The sequence below is a fragment of the Terrapene carolina genome, unplaced genomic scaffold (genome assembly GCF_002925995.2).
Source record: "Terrapene carolina triunguis isolate 2854851 unplaced genomic scaffold, T_m_triunguis-2.0 Scaffold88, whole genome shotgun sequence".
Lineage (NCBI taxonomy): Eukaryota > Metazoa > Chordata > Testudines > Emydidae > Terrapene > Terrapene triunguis.
Genome location: NW_020664439.1, coordinates 19,188,242 through 19,210,471, shown reverse-complemented (window position 1 = coordinate 19,210,471; position 22,230 = coordinate 19,188,242). Strand labels below are relative to the sequence as shown.

Below are 22,230 nucleotides of genomic sequence, written 5' to 3'. Positions count from 1 at the left end.
CCATTTTAGACCAGACCGGCATTAGCCCAGAGACGTACCGCCAGCACCTCCATAAAGAACAGTACCCCCTTGGGGCTCGACCTCGGGCCGTGGACCAACGGATACAGGATCTCTGTTGGAGATGGTTGGACCCAGAAGGCTTGACCGGGCCCTAGGTGGCAGAGATGGTGGCGCTTGAACAGTTCACCCAGATCCTCCCAGCAGGAGGAAAAGCATGGGTGCAACGCCACCGACCAGCGACCTTGTCAGTGGCCGTGAGCCTGATGGAGGACTACTTGGCGGCCGAGGGAGCCGAGGCACTTCCACGGGGATCCGGAAATCCGAGCCGGAGGGACAGGCCAGGCAAGGGAAGCCCTCGGGGAGCGGAGGCTCGGGAACCTCCGCCCAACACCCACTCCACACCCACTAAGCCTCCCAGCCCCAAATCCTGGCACAGGGCCACTCAGACTCCGATTCGAAGGGATTGGCTCCCACAACGGGGGGCGAAGCCCGCCAAGGGTGGGCCCTGGACCTTCAGAAGGCCGAAATCGCTGCTGGGAGTGTGGACAAGAGGGACATTTTCAGCAGGAATGCCCGTTCATGGATTGGAACTATAGGCAAGTCTGGGTTGCCGGCCAAAGAGCCCGGAAAAGGGGGCCGGGAAAGTTAGTGGTCCCTGTGTGGGTCGAAGGGACCTCCACGAATGCCCTTGTGGACTCGGGATGCAGTCAGACCCTCTTGTGGGAGGGGCTGGTTCCTGACCTTAGACTCTCAGGGGAACAGATACACCTACAGTGTGTACATGGGGACATCTGCCCTTACCCCACAGCCTGAGTGAGGATTGAGATTAGCCAGCGGGAGGAAATCCTCCACATGGGCATGGCCCACAGATTGGCCTACCCCGTAGTGCTGGGGTGAGACTGGCCAGAATTTAGGGAGGTCCTCCAGCAGTATCAACCCCCCGCTCCACAAATGGAAGGGGCTACGCCTGCAGGGAGGGGATTGCTTGGACGCACACCAGAGTCCGACCCCGGGGAAGGGACATCTACGGCGGGGAAGGTGCCTGCCAACGCCCAACAGCCGTCCGTGGAAGACGTGCAGGCAGAGCTGGAGCAAGATATTGATTTTGTGAGGGAGCAAAGAGAAGACCCGACCCTGAGTAGGGCCTGGGAGCAGGCCACCGTCCCTGACCCCGGAGAGGACACACCTCCGAGACCTCTGCAGGGGCCCTGGTTTGAGATCTGGCGAGATCGCCTATATCGGGTGGTGCAGGAACCACAGACACCTGAGCTGCTCCATTAGCTGTTGGTTCCCCGGAGGTTGCGACGAGGCCTCCTACAGTTAGCGCATGCAAAACCCTGGTCAGGACATCTGGGGCGGGAAAAGACCCTTCAGAGGGTGGCCCGCCGATTTTTTTTTTTTTTTTTTTTTGGCCCTGCATTCACCAAGAGGTCTGGGTTTATTGTGCGACTTGCCTGGAATGCCAGCAGGCCGGACCGAAGGGTGTACCCCGAGCACCGCTAATACCCCTGCCCGTGGTCGGTGTACCCTTTGAACGCATCGGAATGGACTTGGTTGGACCCTTAGAAAGAAGTAAGACGGGGAAATCGCTTTATTTTAGTGATCATGGACTACGCAACATGTTGCCCCGAGGCTGTTCCCCTCCGAGCTGCCACGGCGCCGGTGATTGCCGCCAAACTTGTGAAGGTCTTCGCTAGGGTCGGGATACCCATGGAGATCCTGACTGACCAGGGTACTAACGTATCCTCTAAACTAATAGCAGAGCTGTGCTGCCTCCTGAATATACAGACACTCTGAACATCGGTTTATCATCCACAAACAGACGGTCTAGTGGAGCGTTTTAATGGTACCCTGAAGTCCATGCTGCGGAAGTTCGTGGAGGAAGACCCCAGCCCTTGGGATACAGTATTGCCAGCCCTGTTGTTTGCCATAAGGGAGGTACCCCAAGCATCGACCGGGTTCTTGCCTTGTATGGCAGGCAGCATCGATGGATCCTGGACCTCCTGAGGGAAGACTGGGAGGCACAGGAGACGTGAGTACTCGGGACCACCCAGTATGTGCTACACCTCCGAGAACGGCTCCGAACCTTGGGGGCTTTCGCCCGGGAGAACCTGCTGCGAGCCCAAGAGACGCAGGAGCCCAAGAGACGCAGGAACGGATATATAACAGAGGGGCTAAGGTACGGAGTTTCGACCCTGGGGACCCTCGGCCGAATCAAAGCTCCTGGCCAACTGGCAGGGGCCTTACGAGGTGACCCGACAGGTCGGGCCAGTAGATTATGAAGTCCAGTTGCTTGGACAACGGAGGGACACCCGGACATACCATGTGAATCTATTGAAGGCCTGGAAGGCCAGGGAGGCCTTATTCATCACCCCATCGCCCCCGGACCCAGAACTTGGACCACTAGCCAGGGAACCCCTAGACCCAAGGCCGGCTACGCTCGGGACTGGCCTCACCATGGCTCAGCAGGAGCAAATATCGCGGCTCATAAGAGGATTTCCCCAACGTTCTATCAACCCGTCCGGGACAAACCAACCTTATGAGCCATCATATCGCAATGACACCCGGTCAGAGAGTGAGGGACAACCACTGACCGCTGCCCTGGAAGATGTGGGCCATAGTACAACAGGAACTGGATATGATGCTTGAGATGGGGGGTAGTTGAGGAGTCAGAGTGAATGGCGCAGCCCAATCGTTCTGGTTCCAAAACCCGACGGGACCACCCGATTCTGTATCGATTTCTGGAAGGTTAACGCTGTCTCTCGGTTCGACGCGTACCCAATGCCCCGGGTGGAAGAACTCCTAGAACGACTTGGGGGAGCGAGGTATTTGTCAACCCTAGATTTAACCAAAGGGTACTGGCAAATCCCTCTTACACCAAACTCCCGGGAAAAGACCGCCTTCCCGACACCATTCAGCCTCTTCCACTTTGTAACCATGCCGTTCGGGCTACACGGAGCCGCAGCGACTCTTCAGCGGCTGATGAATAAGCTCTTGCTGCCTTACAATCGATATGCAGCAGTGTATATAGACGACATTGTGGTCTACAGTAACAACTGGAAGGACCACCTCCGACACCTCACTGGGGTCCTCCAGTCCCTTAGAGCAGCCAACCTCACAGCCAACCCGGCCAAATGCCATCTGTGACAGGAAGAGGTGACCTATCTCGGGTATGTAGTAGGGGGAGGGAAATTACGCCCCCTAATCAATAAGGTACAAGCCCTTATGGATACACCCATGCCCAAGACGAAAAAAGAGGTACGCCAGTTTTTGGGACTGGTCGGGTACTATTGCCGCTTTGTACTGGACTTCGCGTCCATAGCTGCCCCCCTTTCAGACCTGACGAAGAATTCTCAGCCGCGACAGGTGCAGTGGTCTGACCCATGCGACAAGGCCTTCAGGACTCCGAAAGAACGTCTCACACAGGAACTGGTCCTGCAACACCCTGATTTTTCAAAGGAATTCATACTCCAAACGGATACTTCAGAGGTAGGCTTAGGGGCCATACTCTCCCAAGAACTGGAAGGGGAGGAACACCCAGTACTGTACCTGAATCGCAAATTATTTCCTCGAGAACAACACTACTCAACGATAGAGAAAGAGCCCTGGCCGTGAAATGGGCTATTCACGCCCTGCGCTATTATCTACTGGGGAACACCTTCAAACTGATCACTGACCATGCCCCCCTCAGGTGGATACACAGCATGAAGGACGTGAACCCCCGAATCATGCGCTGGTACCTGTCGCTACAACCATACGACTTCGCGTGTTTCATCATCCAGGTAAGACTCATGCTAACGTGGATTTCTTTTCTAGACAGGGAGGTGAGGAAGGGGAGATGGACCGCCCCTGGGGGTCCTTCTTACAGGGGTGTGTGTGTGACGGGGTCTGCTTACCCCGCACTAGCCCAGACAGGGTTAAGCCCATGTTATTGACAGCAGAAGTCCCGCCCCCCTGGCAAGACTGGGCATGCTCCAAATGCTCTAGTAGTATAAAGGGAGGGAGCCCAGCTCATTCTGGGCTGGAGGCTGCAGGGGAAGGACTTGCCTGGGAAGCGCCTGCGGAGGGCCAGCCACAGCCCCTGACTGCACCGGGAATCGAAGCTGTCCACGGCCTGCCTGCACCCCGGCCACTGGAGGAACCCTTGGAGACGACTGGCCCTGCCGAACACAGAGGGCCCGACATCTCATGGGAAACCCCAAAACAGACTGGTAGGAAGTGACCAGGGAGGGTGACGGAGTGGTACTTCCCCCTGGGGAAACTCAGCGTGTTTCGGTAGGACCCCCTGCTGAGTCAGTAGCAAGCCGCTACGCCACTGTTAGGCCTCTGGGTCGGGGCCCGGTGGAGTTGGGTGGGCCCGGGCCCCCCTACCAGGGCTGCCCCACCCTATAAGGGGCACCCCAACGCTATAGCCTCTGGCCGCTAGGCCACGCTGCCCTGCGCCAAAGGGCTGCTTTATAGACTCCGGCCGTTAGGCCCCGCTGCCCTGCATCAAAGGGCGGCTCTATAGATTCTGGCTGCTAGGCCATGCTGCCCTGCACTGAAGGGCTGCTTTATAGACTGTGACCGACGGGCCACACTGCCCTGACCCTAGGGGCGTGGACCGTCACAGTCTGTTTTAAACATATAACTATTTCTATCCAAATATATTGTCCATTTAACCAAAGTTTTTTTTAGATGCTTTTTGTTAAAGAAGCAAAACAGCATTAGGCCTTAGTGTTCCAGGAACCAGTGTTACCCTTAACCAAAAAGTAATTTAAAATGTAACTTGTGTCTAGACCCTTATTACCAAAGGCTCTCTTATCATCATCGCATACTAATGGCTTGCTTGAACTCTGTATCCAACTTGTAGTTTTATTTATTCTTTATTAAAACAAGTATTTCCACTACATCCATGGAACTAAATGGGTTCCATTTAGTTGTTAATTTTAGCTAGGCAGTTTTAGACATAAAGTTTCCCTTTTTCTTTTCTAAATTGATATTGTGTTTATTAAATTACTACTAAAAGTGATCAGAAAATGTAAAATCCCTCAAATTGAACAGCTTTATTATAAACCCTTAAATGCCACAGATAACCAGGATGAGAGGGGCAAGTGAACTAAATTCAAAATTGATTGACTGGTTCATATTAAAAAAAAAAATGGCCCTGACATTAACCAGTTGGTTAGCTCTCCATTGATGAGTTCAAAGGTGGATGTGACATCACTGGCAGAGGATGTGCTTGGGCCTTAGAGTTGCAGTTGAGTTGGGATGTGATATTGAATAGCAGTTAACATTTGTCAAAGCACCATTTTGAAGAGAGGATGCTATGCAATAGGAAGGGAATACTGCAACAGAAAAGGATGGAGCTGGGAACAGAGAGGGAGCATCCCATATTATTTGTTCAACATCTCATTTGTACTTGAATGAAGAATTTGATGGTAAGTTGGGGAAAGGAACTTGAAAATATACACAGTTGAAAACGCAAATAACAGTTATGGAGAGCAGCTAGTCATGTAGTGATGATGACGATGATGTTAAGATACATTACTCTCTCCCCTCTACAGGTGCCTGAAGGAAAGGTGGTAGTTCTGTCTTTTAGATACATAGACTTGGAAAGTGACAACTTGTGCAGATATGACTTTGTGGATGTTTACAATGGTCATGCCAATGGACAACGTCTGGGCAGGTTCTGTGGTACTTTCAAACCAGGTGCCCTTGTGGCCAATGGCAATAAGATGTTGGTACAAATGATTTCAGATGCGAATACAGCTGGAAATGGATTCATTGCTATGTTTTCTGCAGCAGAACCACATGAAAGAGGTAATTTACAACTATGCAGATATTAAAGGCAAACATTCAGAGGCTGTGCTAGCCCATCGGGGGCCCTAAGCAGGAATATTTCTGGGGCCACACCTTACCCTTCACCCATCCCCTAAAAATACTAATTGCATTATTTCCGCAAACCAAAAAATATACCAACACATCATATGCTAATATACTTGTTAAAAAGTGCATGTTAAAGAAGATGAATGGTATTTTGGAAATAATACTCAATGGGGGCCCTAAGCAACTGCTAAGTCTACTTATGCCTGGCGCCACCACTGCAAACATTATCTTGTCTTTTATAGAATGTACTTATACTTTGAGGCCAAAGGAACTTTTAAAGTTAAAGTAAGGTTTCCTACTTCTTTGAAAGTTATAACATCCAGAACCCTGCATCCTTGGTACTGAAAAGATACAATAATGAAGAAGCTGCACACTTGTGTTATAGTCAAGGATAATGTATTCACCACAGTATTTGGGGCTGGGAGGAGGAGAAATGAAGCCCTAGACTGGCACTTTAAAAAAAGAAGTCTTCATTTTTGTTAAGTTAGAAAGGTGTTTTTTTTTTCCTTTTCACTTTCAGTCATGGATATTGACTCCTGTTAGGCACAGATGCCAATTCCTAAGCTTTTCTCTCACCCTCAATTTTGCCATGGGGGAAAATAGTTTTAATTTCGTAGTCTGGGGACAAGGGAGAATCTTTTGATCAGCAAAGTTAAACTTAATACACTATCATGGATCTTACAGAAAAATTATAGAATATGTTAAAGTCTCTACAAAGTAAAGAGACCAGCCACAAACAGTTTTTAGTTTCTTTACTATGGACAAAATCCTCCCCATGGGCACGGAGGGCCCTAAATGCAGTGGAACTAGCAGGGTTATGTTGCACAAAATGGTGTTGCTGCAGAGAGGCTATGCAGTGGTCTCTAAAACCCCTTACACCCTGTGAAGTATTGCTGTGTAGTGGCTCTGGAGAAAAGTGTTCAGTGAGCTGTATCTTCAGCTACACGTACCTACAGAGGAAGAACTTCAGGCTGAGAGCATTTTCTATGGGTCCCATCTGAGAACCCCTACACAAAAGCTTATTTCCTTTGGCTACACACAGGAGTTGGGAATTTGGCTGTAGTGGAACAGCTGTATTAAATGCATTACACACATGCCCTATGCTTTTGGTCAGTATGTTATGTTTTGTATTTCTAGGGGATCAGTACTGTGGTGGACGACTAGACAAGCCTTCTGGGTCCTTTAAAACTCCTAATTGGCCAGATCGAGATTACCCAGCAGGAGTCACTTGCTCATGGCATATTGTAGCCCCAAAGAATCAGGTGAGCTTTGGTATCTCTTTTAACAGTTACCCACAAAAGTTAACATGTAGGTTGGCAATTTATAATAGTTACTTTGATACTTCATTATGCTTCCTTTTTTTTGTTGTTGCCCAGGTTTCTGCTCAATAATCTGTATCATGGCAGGGAGTACACAATGATTGAGGCATGTTTGATAGGTTACTTTTCATAACTATGTTAGCTTCCCAACATTCTTTTATATGCCACCCAGACTTTCCTATTAATCTTCAGTGCATGACCATAATCTTCCAAATGAGAAAGCTGTCCCTGATAAATGTATTCTTCAGATCATTAATTCTTTTCCATTTACCAAGGTTTTCCCCCCTTGAACTAGAGGCTGTACATCAGCTTAGTCTTTCCTGTATTCATCTTTAATCCACATTCCTTGCTTGCCATGTACAGGTCATTTAGCAATCTATAGCTAGGCAGTGATTTTAACAATATTATCTGTAAATTGCAGATTACTTTGATGCTTCCCATTTATCTCCAGATGAGCTTGAAAACTTTCTACAAGCTTGTAGTGAAAACTTAGGACAGGATTTTCCTTTTGAATTCTTATTCTTGAGATCCTGTCCCCAGGAATGTTTTAAGCGTCCAAATAGACATATTTTCTATAGATTTCCATAGTGCTTCTCTCAGTGCTGTATAGTTTCCAATGAATTAAGGGCTTTTTCTCACCCACAAAACCAAGTTTTGTATTATTCACCACTTTTCCTTTTGGCTAGCGAACGTGAAGGTGTTCTACACTAAAAACAAGCCATTCAAAGATTCACCAGTCCACTGGGCATATTTTCTATATAGATAGGGTTTCTACCTTTTTATTAGACAAGGACTCAATCAAGCCACACCCATTTCCCTTCCAAATCAGCATATTACCATTAAGGCAAGCCATGCTCTAATTTAGACCAATAATTGTTTTGTTGAGCTCAGTAAATAGGTTCTCCTCTATGGTGGCCTCTCCTCTCCTTCCATTTTATCATTAGACTTTCTGACTGAACAGCAAGATGCCCATATACAACACAAGGAAGCAGACTAGACATTCTGTTGCTTTCCTGCATACATAAATTTTGTTTTTATTCCTTCACCATTAGTTCTGTCTTCTGTTTTGTGTCCTTTTTTCTCCTCCATTTGCTCTACCCACTATTTGCTACCTTGTCTACTATCCCCCTTTCCTTCCCCAATTACTCTCTTCCCCTTATTCTTCTCATGTCTGTTTTGTTTCCTCTAGTACCTCCCTCTCTCCCCACCATCCAAGCCAGTGTCTTTCTTCTGTATGCTCCCCCATTTTCCTTTTAACTCCATTTGCCCCACTCCCAGCTGCAGCCAATTGAGATTCTGAACCAGAAGACCATGAAAAAGAAGCAGCCACTTGAGCAACACCAGTGAGGGTCCAGTGGAAAAAAACAAAAACAATCTTCATATCTTTTATCCCCTTGGTCAAAAAGTGCAGATTGTAGTAGTTATAGTAGTAGAGATCCCCCAGCAGATAAATAACAGCAAGTAATCCCCATATTTTAGATCTCTGCTTCACTTTTTTTTTTTTTTTTTAAATAGCACATGCATCATTAAAGGATGACTCGCTGGAATCAACTCTACAGTTACATAGTTTTACGTATTGCTGAAAGGTGCTTGATGGGTCCAATATAAGAACCTAAGTAGACAGCACAACTTGATAATGCATTCCACTCAGTTATTGAGCAACTAAATTGCTATCTAGTTGAATATGGATTCATTTTTTGGTACATCTACATAACTAAATCTCTAAAATATACTATCAAAGTAATTCTTCAGCATAGTAAGATCCATATATGCTACAATGGGTCTTCTGCCTACTTGCAGCTTTGGGGTTGAACTCACACCTGTCAGTCACTGGCTGAAGGATATCTCTCTGCTGTTAATTACTGGGTTAGACCATAGTCTGAGACAAATATGGTATCAAGAGAACCAGCCAGAATACAGAGGCACAGATCTGTCTTATCGTTGGAATCAAAGTCTGTTCACAAACTCCCCTAAAAATAAAATATATTCCTTCTCTAACACATGGCTTTTTTTTATATTTCAATTAAATCAGGATTTGGATGATGAACTCTATTCCTAGAGCCCTCTACTGTTCCCCCCCTCCCCCCTTCCATACAGATAGTGGTTCTTAGGACCAACCTTTGTATTCATATATTGAAGACCACTAATTGCTTGAATAAGCAGACAGAGTAAACAATTTTCATTAATTGACAGCAAGGTGAATAAGGCACACTGATGTTAGTTTTATTAGTGCTCCTTGTTATCTTACTGTAAAAAGCCTTAATTAGGTATTTGTTTTTCCCACAGGTCATAGAGTTAAAGTTTGAGAAGTTTGATGTGGAGAGAGATAACTACTGCAGATATGATTTTGTGGCAGTGTTTAATGGTGGGGAAATCAATGATGCTAAAAGAATTGGGAAATACTGTGGAGACAGTCCACCTGCGTGAGTAACTTATTTGGCTTATTAATAGTTATAACTGTATGTCCTTTTCGTTATCAGTTCTTTACTATGGTTTTTCTTGAGGTTATTTTGGCAAAATATGATCTTTTTCTACATCAAGTACATACTGTGGGCTTTTCCTATTATCTCAGATATATTGCAACTATTGTACTGAATAAGGTTAGACTTTTAAATGCCTATGTATATGGAGAGATAATCGCTTATAAAGGTTTCTTCTTTCTTTCACATGGGCTGTCCTGATGTGGAACATGCCCCAGAGCATTTAATTTGTTTGTTCATAACTCTGTGAAATATGGTTGTTCAATGACAATTTATTTTACTTATTACTGATGATTATGCTTTTCACCAAATTGTTTTATCCAGTATTTATTTACTGTATGTTAAATCTTGTCTTACCTCAAATCTTACCTGAAATCTTGTCACACATATCTCAGTCTCCCCTTTCTGTTCAGTTAGTTGGTGATTTTAGTGCTTTGGGCCTCTGACCAAAGCAGATGTCCTCCCATTCTGGTTCCAAATACAATAGCAAAATATATCATTGGCTGTCCCTGGGCTACAGCCTTCACCTGTATTGATGTAGGCAGGGCCGGCTTTAGGCTGATTCCCCGGAATCAGGCCCCACGCCTAAGAGGGGCCCGCACCCGCGGTCTGCTCTGGGTCTTCAGCAGCATTTTGGCAGCGGGGGGTCCTTCAGTGCCACGGAAGACCCAGAGCCGAGTGAAGGACCCCGTGCCGCCAAAGACCCAGACCGCCGCCGGGTATTCAAATCGGGCCCTGCAGTTCCTAAAGACAGCCCTGGATGTAGGGCTGTGCTAGTTGACCTTTGCCCTTCGGCATGTTACACAGTTTCTTGTTTGTTTTCCCCTGGGTGCCAGGCTGACAGGTCCTTCACTCCTGGGTCAAAGACGTTTCCACACCACCTGTCAGTAGAGCTGTTGAGGAACCCTAAGCCACGAAGGGCTTGTATGCACTCCACCCAAAAATCACCCATTTCACTGTTTAAAAAAGTAATTTCCATTGCCCTTTTTTTAAAAAAAAAATGGCCTTCCTCCTGGCATCTTTCCAGGCTACTTTAGCACAGCCTTCCTGGACTCCTTTCCAAAGTCTTATCAGTCTGGCCTCTTCCTTGAGCTTTTCCAGTTCCTCCCAGGCTCATGCTCAGAGAAATACCAATTGAATGCTATCACAATGCCCCATACCCAGTCTTGCCTCATCCCTGCAGCTTCTCTTTATGTTCTCTGGAATGCCTTCCCAGTGTGCCTTGCAACAACCTACACAATTCCCAGGGTCCCTCAGGGATCCTCCTTGAATTCCACTTGGAACAGAGATGTACAGGCCTGCCCTTAAAAGGCCAGTATGCCCTGTAACAATATTCTATTGGAAAACATTATTTCCAAAGGTAGTTCTTAGTAATATTTAGTTTTTCTTTCACTCTGTGTACTGAAGCACAAGTCAAAGGTTTAAATATGGTATTTTTATGATCTCAATTAATCTCTGTTTTGGGTTCTGTAGCATTCTATATCAATGCTCTTTCCATGGTAATGCACAAAGCCCATTCCAAAAATTACATGAAGTGGGGCATTTGTGCCTCAGATGCCCCAAATTTTTCCCATTACAAACAAATGAAGTCTTTTTATTTTAGGATCCTATAAGTCTACTGTAGACCTCAGCTACCTGATTCCACCACCCCATTTTCAGCAGCTGCTACCTAATTCTGTATTCACTATTAACCACCTTTATTATGGTAACAGACAGTCCTGTGGCACCTTTAAGACTAACAGATGTATTGGAGCATAAGCTTTCGTGGGTGAATACCCACTTCATCAGACGCATGGGCTTTTTACAGATCCAGACTAACACGGCTACCCCTCTGATACTTTATTATGGTAATTATTCTCTTCAGCCTTGTCCCATTCTCTGGGTTCTCTGCTGCCCCCTGGACCACTGCTCACCTTCCCTTCAGTTAGTGTCTATGCTTGTACTCTTGCTGCATTAGGCCTTGTGTCCATGAAAGTGCTACATTATATAGCACTATCTGCAGTTGTGCTGGCATACTGCTAACGCAGCTGTGCATGTTAACATCAGAGGGCTCAGACATCAATGGCACAATCCCACGGCCTAGGATGAACCCGAAAAACATGAGGCAATGAAATAAAAAGACAGAATGTGCTTCTGCTCCAATTAATTTACGTATTGAATTCAAATACTTTTAGATGAACTCACAAATGAGTTGCCTGAGTTTATTGATCCTTAAACTACCAGAACTTTTCCACCTTGCTAGTCAAATGAATATGATAGAAGAATATTGTCTGAGCATTTGGGACAACTTGAGGATTAGAGCATGGTCTATTTTGAAGTATGACAGTTATTATTTATTTTTTTCCCTCACGGCATTCATTAGTTGATATACATCAGCAAGGGGCTGATGTTTATGGATTCTTAGTTTTGCCATTTACATTTAATAATATCTTCTAACTCGACATTCATATATTGTCAACGTGTGATGCATGCTTGAGTTTCTTCTGCTCTGTGATATTAACATGCATACATATCTCATATGTACTATAAGTCTCATATGTAGTTATATTACTGCCAGAACTAAAACCCAGAAAGACTGTGAAATTCTTTACTGCATAACTATCACGGCTCCCTGAGAAAAGCCTCTAAAAATACAGCTCTAATGAGGAGCTGTCTGGAGTTAAGTGCACTCAGCCTGAAAAAAGCCAACCAATGGCACTGTAATTATATAATCAGGTCTGCAAAGCTGGCAGTAGTAAGTCTTAATTATTCTAGAAAATGTGTAAAGTTTCTAAGTGAGGATAGTAATTTAAGTATATCTCTTCAGCTATAGTATGGCTTCTTGATGCTGAACTATTTCAAGAGATGCCATGTTGCATTTTGTTTCAAGAAAGACAAGCTTTAAAAAAAATCACAAGTCTATATTATTTGAAAGGAGTCTTATGCCTGAGAATGGTCACTAGCTGAATTGTCAAGAGGAAATATTTCCTCCACAATGACTCTTTCAAATGACAAGTTTGATGGACTGAGACAAACTGTCCTTTATGATTATTTACACTATATCTTCATGAGAATAGGTTTTCTGTGGTTCCATACAAAAAGACAGTTTTGTTTGACTTGTCCTTCAATAAAGGACTCAGTTAGTAACTACTATTCATTAGACTTATTTTGAAAATGACCTTTCTAAATTAAAAATGTAATCATTTGTAATAATTCCAGAAAACAGAACAGTTGGATGTTCTTTCCCCCACATGTAATGTTTTGGAATTAGAATAATAAAAAAGACAAATTTAACAAAATCAAGTTTCCTTAGAAGTAAAGGTCTGTTAGTCCCAGAGATCAGTGAAAAGGAAGTCTCTTCTAATCTTTTTTTTTCTCCATTTTTCACATCCCCGGGCAGCAGCCACATACATGAGTGACCTGTGTGTCTAAAATTCCGGAGTTAAATGTGAAGAACTTTGTAGCAATTAGAGCAGGGGACTGAGGGTTAATAATCTTGCTTTTTATTTGTGCCTTGGACATTGCTGTGTCCTTGACCTAGTTACTTGGGACCTGATTCAACTCCTGTTCACCTCAATGAAAATTAATATGGTCCTCCTCTTAACCCTTCATTTCTCTTTTTATCTATCTAAAAAGTGACACAGTATCTACCTTACAGGGCAGTGTGAGTCTCCATTAATAGTTGTAAGTGCTTTGAGGGCCCTTAGTGACTAGTGCTATAAAAGTGCAAAATGTTTCAGGAAAAGTATCTCCATATAGAGGTGAGTTTTCTAATAAATGGAATGTGTTGGTTTTCTGATGGTGAAGCATTTTCTTAAATAAGTGGACCTAATCCCAGACAAGAGGCAGTCTGGTCCATGATGTGTTCAACAAATGCTTGTGCAGACATGTTTTTATTAGGGCTGTCAAGCAATTTAAAAAAAAAATCACGATTAATCGCGCAGTTAAACAATAGAATACCATTTATTTTAAATATTTTTGGATGTTTACTACATTTTCAAATATATTAATTTCAATTACAACACAGAATACAAAGTGTACAGTGCTAACTTTATATTTTTGATTATAAATATTTGCACTGTAAAAAAACATACTGTATTTTTCAATTCACCTCATACACGAACTGTAGTGCAATCTCTTTATCATGAAAGTTGAACTTACAAATGTAGAATGATGTACAAAAAGAAACTGCATTCAAAAATAAAACAATGTAAAACTTTAGAGCCTACAAGTCCACTCAGTCCTACTTCTTGGTCAGCTAATCACTCAGACAAACAAGGTTGTTATAATTTGCAGGAAATAATACTGCCTGCTTCTTGTTTACAGTGTCACCTGAAAGTGAGAACAGGCGTTCACATGGCACTGTTGTAGCCGGTGTTACAAGATATTTACGTTCCGGATGCGCTAAAGATTCATATGTCCCTTCATGCTTCAACTACCATTACAGACGACATGCTTCCATGCTCATGATGGGTTCTGCTTGATAACTATCTAAAGCAGTGCGGACCGACACATGTTCATTTTCATCATCTGAGTCAGATGCCACCACCAGAAGTTTGATTTTCTTTTTTGGTGGTTTGGGTTCTGTAGTTTCCACATCAGAGTGTTGCTCTTTTAAGACTTCTAAAAGCATACTCCATACCACGTCCCTCTCAGATTTTGGACAGCACTTCAGATTCTTAAACCTTGGGTCGAGTGCTGTAGCTATTTTTAGTAATCTCACATCAGTACCTTCTTTGCATTTTGTCAAATCTGCTATGAAAGTGTTCTTAAAACGAACATGTACTGGGTCATCATCTGAGACTGCTATAAAATAAAATATATGCAGAATGTGGGTAAAACAGAGCAGGAGACATACAATTCTCCCCCCAAGCAGTATAGTCACAAATTTAATTGACGCATTATTTTTTTAACGAGCATCATCAGCATGGAAGCATGTCCTCTGGCATGGTGGCCGAAGCATGGAAGGGGCATATGAATGTTTAGCATATCTGGCATGTAAATACCTTGCAACGCCGGCTACAAAAGTGCCATGCGAACACCTGTTCTCATTTTCAGGTGACAGTGTAAATAAGAAGCAGGCAGCAGTATCTCCCGTCAATGTAAACAAACTTGTTTGTCTTAGCGATTGGGAGAATAAGAAGTAGGACTGAGTGGACTTGTAGGTGCTAAGGTTTTACTGTTTTGTTTTTGAGTGCAGCTATGTAACCAAAAAAATCTGCATTTGTAAGTTACACTTTCACGATAAAGAGATTGCACTTCAGTACTTGTATGAGGTGAATTGAAAAATACTATTTTGTTTCATTTTTACAGTGCATATATTTGTAATCAAAAATAAAAATATAAAGTGAGCATTGTGCACTTTGTATTCTGTGTGGTAATTGAAATCAATATTAAAAATGTAGAAAAACATCCAAAAATATTTAATTTCAATTGGTATTCTGTTATGTGTGATTGCAATAAATTTTTAAAATCGCGATTCTTTTAATTAATCATGTGAGTTAATTAATTAATTGACAGCCCTAGTTTTTATGTATACTGAGAACAGCTGCCATGGGATAAGAGAGAAGGTGCTCTCATGGATTGGTAACTAGTTAAAAGATAGGAAACAAAGGGTAGGTATAAATGGTCAGTTCTCAGAATGGAGAGAGGTAAATGGTGGTGTCCCCCAGGGGTCTGTTCTGGGACCAGTCCTATTCAACATATTCATAAATGATCTGGAAAAAGGGGTGAACAGTGAGGTGGCAAAATTTGCAGATGATACAAAATTACTAAAGATAGTTAAGACCCAGACAGATTGCGAAGAGCTATAAAAGGATCTCTCAAAACTGGGTGACTGGGCAACAAAATGGCAGATGAAATTTAATGTTGATAAATTCAAAGTAATGCACATTGGAAAGCATAATCCCAACTATACATATAATATGATGGGGTCTAAATTAGCTGTTCTTTATATTCAAGAAAGAGATCTTGGAATCATTGTGGATAGTTCGCTGAAAACTTCCACTCAATGTGCAGCGGCAGTCAAAAAAGCAAAAAGAATGCTGGGAATAATTAAGAAAAGGATAGATAATAGGACAGAAAAGATCATGTTGCCTCTCTATAAATCCATGGTACGCCTACATTTTGAATACTGTGTGCAGATGTGATCACCCCATCTCAAAAAAGATATATTGGAACTAGAAAAGATTCAGAAAAGGACAACAAAAATGATTAGAGGTATTGAATGGCTTCCGTATGAGGAGAGATTAATAAGACTGGGACTTTTCAGCTTGGAAAAGAGACAGCTAAGGGGAGATATGATTGGAGGCTAGGTCCATCAATGGCTATTAGCCAGGATGGGCAGGAATGGTGTCCCTAGCCTCTGTTTGCCAGCAGCTAGGAATGAACGACAGGGGCTGGCCACTGTTGGAAGACAGGATGCTGGGCTAGATGGACCTTTGGTCTGACCCAGTAGGGCCATTCTTATGTTCTTATGCTTCTGATCAGTAGCATCTTGCATTTTGAACGCAGACTCCAGAGTTCCTGGTTGCCTTTGGGACAGCAGTCTGAGTCAGTGTTCAGATTTGGTGATATAGTCCAGTGCATGCTATATCTTCTGGGTTTTACCATAAGCAAGTTTATAGTAAATTTTATGGTGCTTATCATAATATCATAAAGGCCAAAATTAGATGGTTCTTCATAACCATATATCTATTGTGTATTAAAACATAGTTCAAGGTAAGCTATTCCAGTATTCCATCTCTTCATTTTAAGTGGCAAAATAACTGATAAGACACAAGCCTCGTGCTAGAGAGAATATATGCATTAAAAACCTAGGACAAGTCAAAAGATCAGATTAGAATGCATGCATAAATTACATCAGTGCTTCAGTAAAATGAAGAGCCTACGATGGGCTGATCCTGTACCTATTGAAGTCAAAGGCAGTTCTCCCATTGACTTCAGGGATGCAGGATTGACTCTGCAGAACAGAATTACAGTAATTTATGCACGCTGGACAGTAGGAAAATAGAATTTTGTAAGGTTGCTCTATACTGGTGTTTCTGATGGACACTGTTATAACAATGTCCCCTGCTCCTCTAATGAAAAGCCAGGTGCTGTGGAGCACTGAGGGTGCAGGAAGTGAATAGACTCAAAGGACAGCAATGAAAATATTAGCTTTTTGAAAGAGGGGTTAAATTTTGAGGCTGCTTTCAATAATTACACAAGACAGAGCTCATTAACCAATTGTTACAAATAACATAAAACCACTGTAACAGAACAGATGCACTTCAGGAGTACAGTTGTATTGGATCCATGCACTCCTCATGTGTTTGCAAGCATTTTACTTTCTACCTCATATTACACTCTAGGTGAGCAATCCACTATAACCTTGCACCTGATTATGTCTTACAAATCACTATACCATCGAGAAATCAAGATTATACTGAAAACCTGCAATTTAATAGATCTTTTTCAGTAATCATAATTTTTTTTTTTTTTTTTTTTTTAAACAGTGTGTTCCCAGTAAGTAGCAAAGTCTGGTACAAACAATAGCAACAGTGTCCCTAGGCAGTTAAGCTAATAGAGTTGAAAAGATTCTTCTCCTGCTAGCCAGCAGTATAATCTTGTTATAAGTAACTAGTATCACCTATGCAGTATTAATGTAATTCAAATGAGAAGATGATGTGATGTGCATAGATAGGTCAAATATCCCTCAGATGTTTATTTTTACTCCTAGTGTTTTGCAATCAGAGCACAGCTTTTACATAGCGAATACTCAGGGTTCTTGTAATTCCACTGCTCTGTGCCAACTTTGTGGCAAAAGAGCAAATTCTGTGCAACTCCAGAATCAGCTCTTAGATGCAGAATTCCAAATAACAGGAGAGAGAGAGAGTGTGTGTGTGTTAAACCCACAATTAACTGAAGTCATATTTCACTTGTGGAATATCAGCCAAAAATGGAGATATTCACAGGTTTTATTTTAAGGGCCTAATTAGGAATATTAAGAATGGCCACTTAAGGCTTATGAAAAAAACAAACATCTATCGGATTTGTTGAGTGGTAGGGAGGGAGGCAGAATAATTTTATAAGTTTTTTACTTTTTAAATCCATTTCTTATCATCTTCCTCCCATAAGAATATTTTTCTTTTTGTTTCTATTGTCTTTCCCATTCCTACTCTTCCCTTGTGACCCTTCTTTTGTATGTAAAATGCATATTAACAATTATTAATGAAAATCAAACCGATGTCTCCAAAAAGTGCAAAAGAAGTAGGAGAGGGGAAAGGAGAATGCACTGCTGCCACCCAGTACACGACAAGATGGGCTGTGGCAGCAAAAACCATAGTCACAGAAGCTCTTACTGAATTACAGTAGTACCCTGAGGTAATCCACATTGGGGTCCCGCTATGGTAGGTGCTATACAAACACTATTGATGAAATGGCAACTATTTAACAGAGGTATCTGCAATCATATGTATTAAATTTATACATTACATTTAAACACCACAACAAAACTCAGTTGGCTGTGCTGAGATTTGGGGGTATATACCCAATTATTGGAAAAAAGCTAAACCCATAGAAGGCAATAATACCTGAACTTTTCCTTTACTTACTGTTCTACTTTTCCAGGAATTTCAGAATCCACTATTAAATTCAATTTCTCCATCCTTTCAGAAATGATTAGTAAATTTTTCATTTGAGTTTGAAAAAAAGACTTTTCCCCATATTAGCCAGTTACCAAGGACTTTTGAAATGTTTCCCTCCTTTTCATTAGTCATTACTGCTCTTTTTCCATGGTGCTGTTGTAAAGGCAAAGCTGAATTTAACAGCACTCATTTTGAGATTAGTCTTAGAAATATGGGATTTATGATTAATTGTATGATAAAACAGAAAGAGCTGGGTGATGAACTTATCTCTGATCCAAGTATGAGTATCTGAAATGTGAGCAAACACCAACAAAAAATGAGTTGCATTTAGCCTTGATTTATTCTTCTCCCCATCCTAAGCAGCCCCCTTGAAACCAAAGGTGCTGCATGGCTGTAATGCCCCTATTCTGGTATCACTTATACACTTGCTTAACATTATGCTCAAGAATAGTCCCAGTGAAGCCATATCTTCAGAATATTTGTGTGTCCGTGTGAAGGGAATGGCACTAGTCATGTGCATAAAGTAACAAACATGTGCATAAATCTTTTCAGGATCAGGCCTAACTGATAGAATAATTTGCCTTAACTGCTTTTGTATTTGTTTCCAGTTAAAGTTTGCTTGAGTGAGTCTCCTGAAAACAGTTTCCCATAACAATGAAAATTACTGTCACCTACTGAAAATACTGTATCTCTTCAGAGCTCTATGGCCTAGTTGATAGAGCGCAGGGCTGTGACTCAGACCTGGATTCTATTTCTGCCAGTGCCATTGGCCTGTTGGGTGACCTTGGGCAACTTTCATCACCTCTGTGCTTCAGTTTCCCTGTCTGTAAAATGGGGATAACGATGCTTGCCTGCTTTGAGATCCACTGCTAAGTATTTAGTCATTTTGTGCTATGAATGTTATAAAAACTTCCTGGTTTAAAGGCATACAACCAAAGTATTTTCTTCTGTTTCAGGCCCATTATATCTGAACGAAATGAGTTGCTCATTCAGTTCTTGTCTGATTTAAGTTTAACTGCTGATGGCTTTATTGGTCACTATAAATTCAGAGCCAAAAAGTTACCCACAACCACAGTTCCAGCTACGACCACTCCCCCTGCAACAGCAAGTAAGTTGTACTGGTTTTATTTTATATTGAAGAAGAATTCACTCAAGGAGAAGGAAAGATGAAGGGAAACTGTAGTAAAAAACGTGAAAAAGCAGAACTTGGTTTTGTGGTTTGTTTGTATTAAAAATGTTGAGGGAGTGGATGAAAATTAATGCACCCAGGGGAGTCACTAGAATCCATTTAACATCATTAAAGAAAACTCCTCCAGTCTAGAGTTTCCTGTGCCTGTAACTGTCACAGGTGAGAAAAATGTTAGCTCAGAAAATCTGAAGTAGCATTTCCTACATTTGCTCATGTTTCTGGCAGATAGCTAACAAGTAACTTTCACCATGGTACTCACATAGTGTAATGCAAGACTGATTTCTTGTTTATGCTAAATAAAATTCTGGTTACTCTTCTGAAAATTGTTCCGGTTTAGACTTCTGAGGAAACCATGAAATCATTTCAGGATGAGTTTGTACATAAAAATTGACCATACTTGTCTCTGTTTGTCCAGTTGGTGAGATCTAACAAATGATGCAGACGCCAGCTGAATTCTCATTAGACCCTACTGGCAACATCACAGCAATGTTTTATCTTTCGGATTAGGTTTGCGCAAAAGATTGTGGCGGTGTTTTGTAAAAGAAATATGCAATACTAAAAAATGAGAGCGTCCCTTTTATACTTGCCTAAATATAGACAGTGTGTCTAAGATCAGTGGGAAGTTTCCCATATGCTTCGCCAAAATCACCTCATTGCTGGGATTCTGAAGGGTTTCATGCTTGCAATCTTCATATCCTGAATGTGAGAGATTAAATGTATAATAACATCAGCATACGCACAAATTATTTATGATGTTTTTTACAGCATGTGGGTTGATTTGTACTTAAAACAGATCAAATTGTCATGATAACAAAGACTTCAGAAGGGTTGTCAGAGATGTGGTGCTGAAAATATATAATGAAAAGATGTTAAAAATAGTCTTTGGGAGAAAACAAACATTTTAAAAATCGAAATAATGAACTATAACAGATAACTCTGACATGACAGTGGAGGGAACCCTAGCAACAACTAATGGAGGTCTTCCTCAACATAAAGTTCTCTATTTTAAGTTGTTACTTCCCATATTTGCCATTCCCTAAACTTGTCAGCTGTCTGATATTCAACCGTTTACATCAAGGGGCCCATTCATCTATTTTGGTAACTTTTTTTTTTTTTTTTGGGGTAAGCTTTATTAATTTGTTCTAAGCTTTTTAAACCAGTCCTTGTGGCACCATTGATGTTAAAAATAAAGCCAGTCCACTAGTGATCTCACAGAGTATGTAGCAGACTCAGAGGTGACCACAAAGGAGAGCTTGTTGGGAAGAGACAAACAGGAAGAAAACTCAATTTGTGATCTGCTCTCCATGGCTTAGACCTGTATGACCAAAAACAACCTTCCACAGTTTAAACTTTTGGTGACTTACTGAATGGCATGTGGAGAAACATTGTGGATATTTTGTTGGTAACAGAAGCCTTAGTAATAACAGGCATTTATTATCTTGCAAATCAAAATAGTTCATCCCTGCATTAGACTTGTTAAACCATTAGTGACTGTTTAACTTTTAGCAGGCACTTCCATTAACCATCATGTTTAGTTATATACATTTACAGAACCATTATTATTAGGAAACATGGCAAAGTACTGAAAAACCATGAAGTTTTCAAAGGATTAAAAGTAGGTCTGTCATAAGTTTCACCCCCACTCTGAACTTTAGAGTACAGATATGGGGACCTGCATGTGAACCCCTAAGCTCAATCAACAGCTTAGATCTGGGCTGGCTGCCACCACCCAAATAGTTTGAGTAATTTGGGAAACTCTGTCTTCTTCTCCCCCCCCCAAACCTTTCCCTCCCTGGGTAGCCTTGAGAGACTTCTTCACCAAATTTCCTGGTGAACACCGATCCAAACCCTTGGATCTTAACACAAGGAGAATTTAACCATCCCCCCTCCTTTCTCCCACCAATTCCTGGTGAGTCCAGACCCAATCCCCTGGGATCTTAAAAACAGGGAAAAATCAATCAGGTTCTTAAAAAGAAGGCTTTTAATTAAAGAAAAGAAAGGTGAAAGACAAACCTCTGGGAGAGATTAGCATACCAGCTACTCTCTCAGACAACAGATTCAAAACACAGAGGATGTTCCCCTGGGCAAAACTTAGTTACACAAAAGAATATCCAATTTGATTATTCCCCTAATTGCAAGACAAGTTACAAAAAGAAAATAAACAAAACCTATTTATTTCTTTTCTAATACTCACTACTCTGATAAGAACTGATTCCTTGATCTTTTCCACTCTGGCCGAAACTGAAACTGACAAAGGGAACTTCTCTCCTTCCTTTTGAACCATCTTGTCCTCCCATTGGTTCCTCTGGTCAGGTGTCAGCTAGGCTAGGTGAACTTCTTAACCCTTTACAGGTAAAAGAGGCATTAACCCTTAACTATCTGTTTCTGACAAGGTCAGTGACTATCAATTAAATGTTTTCACATAATGCTGCATTATGAGGTGTTTTTTTTTAATTTCACTGTATAGGTCAAATCATGTTGCTTACAGTATAGCTATAGATAAAATTGATACCAATTAAAGGTTTAACTAACTATAGCCAGACCCTCTCCAGTTCATGCTTTGCTAAATTGCAACATTTCTCATCCACACAAGCATCTTCCCACTTCTCATATGCTGTAATGAGGTCTCGTACCAACCAGATTTTATTATTTTTTACAAAATATACAGTACTACTACATGTACTACACTTACTAGTATACCTTGAAGTATCATGAATGCACACTAAATCATAGTTGACAAAATATTTTGTGATGCATTCACCCAGTCA

At 42.1% G+C, this 22,230-nt stretch overlaps 1 protein-coding gene across 4 annotated transcripts in view; it reads left to right on the top strand.

The window, feature by feature from the left end:
* Positions 1-22,230, top strand: part of PCOLCE2 (procollagen C-endopeptidase enhancer 2) — a 49,274-nt gene that overhangs the window by 19,100 nt on the left and 7,944 nt on the right. For 3 of the 4 annotated variants that reach the window (XM_026650184.2, XM_026650183.2, XM_029911153.1), the window contains exons 3-6: positions 5,547-5,802; positions 7,006-7,130; positions 9,474-9,610; positions 19,230-19,381. In XM_026650184.2, the coding sequence (XP_026505969.1) occupies positions 5,547-5,802; positions 7,006-7,130; positions 9,474-9,610; positions 19,230-19,381 (670 nt within the window). Of the gene's footprint in view, positions 1-5,355; positions 5,421-5,546; positions 5,803-7,005; positions 7,131-9,473; positions 9,611-19,229; positions 19,382-22,230 lie in introns of those variants that run through there. The other variant, XM_026650185.2, reaches the window with a different exon arrangement.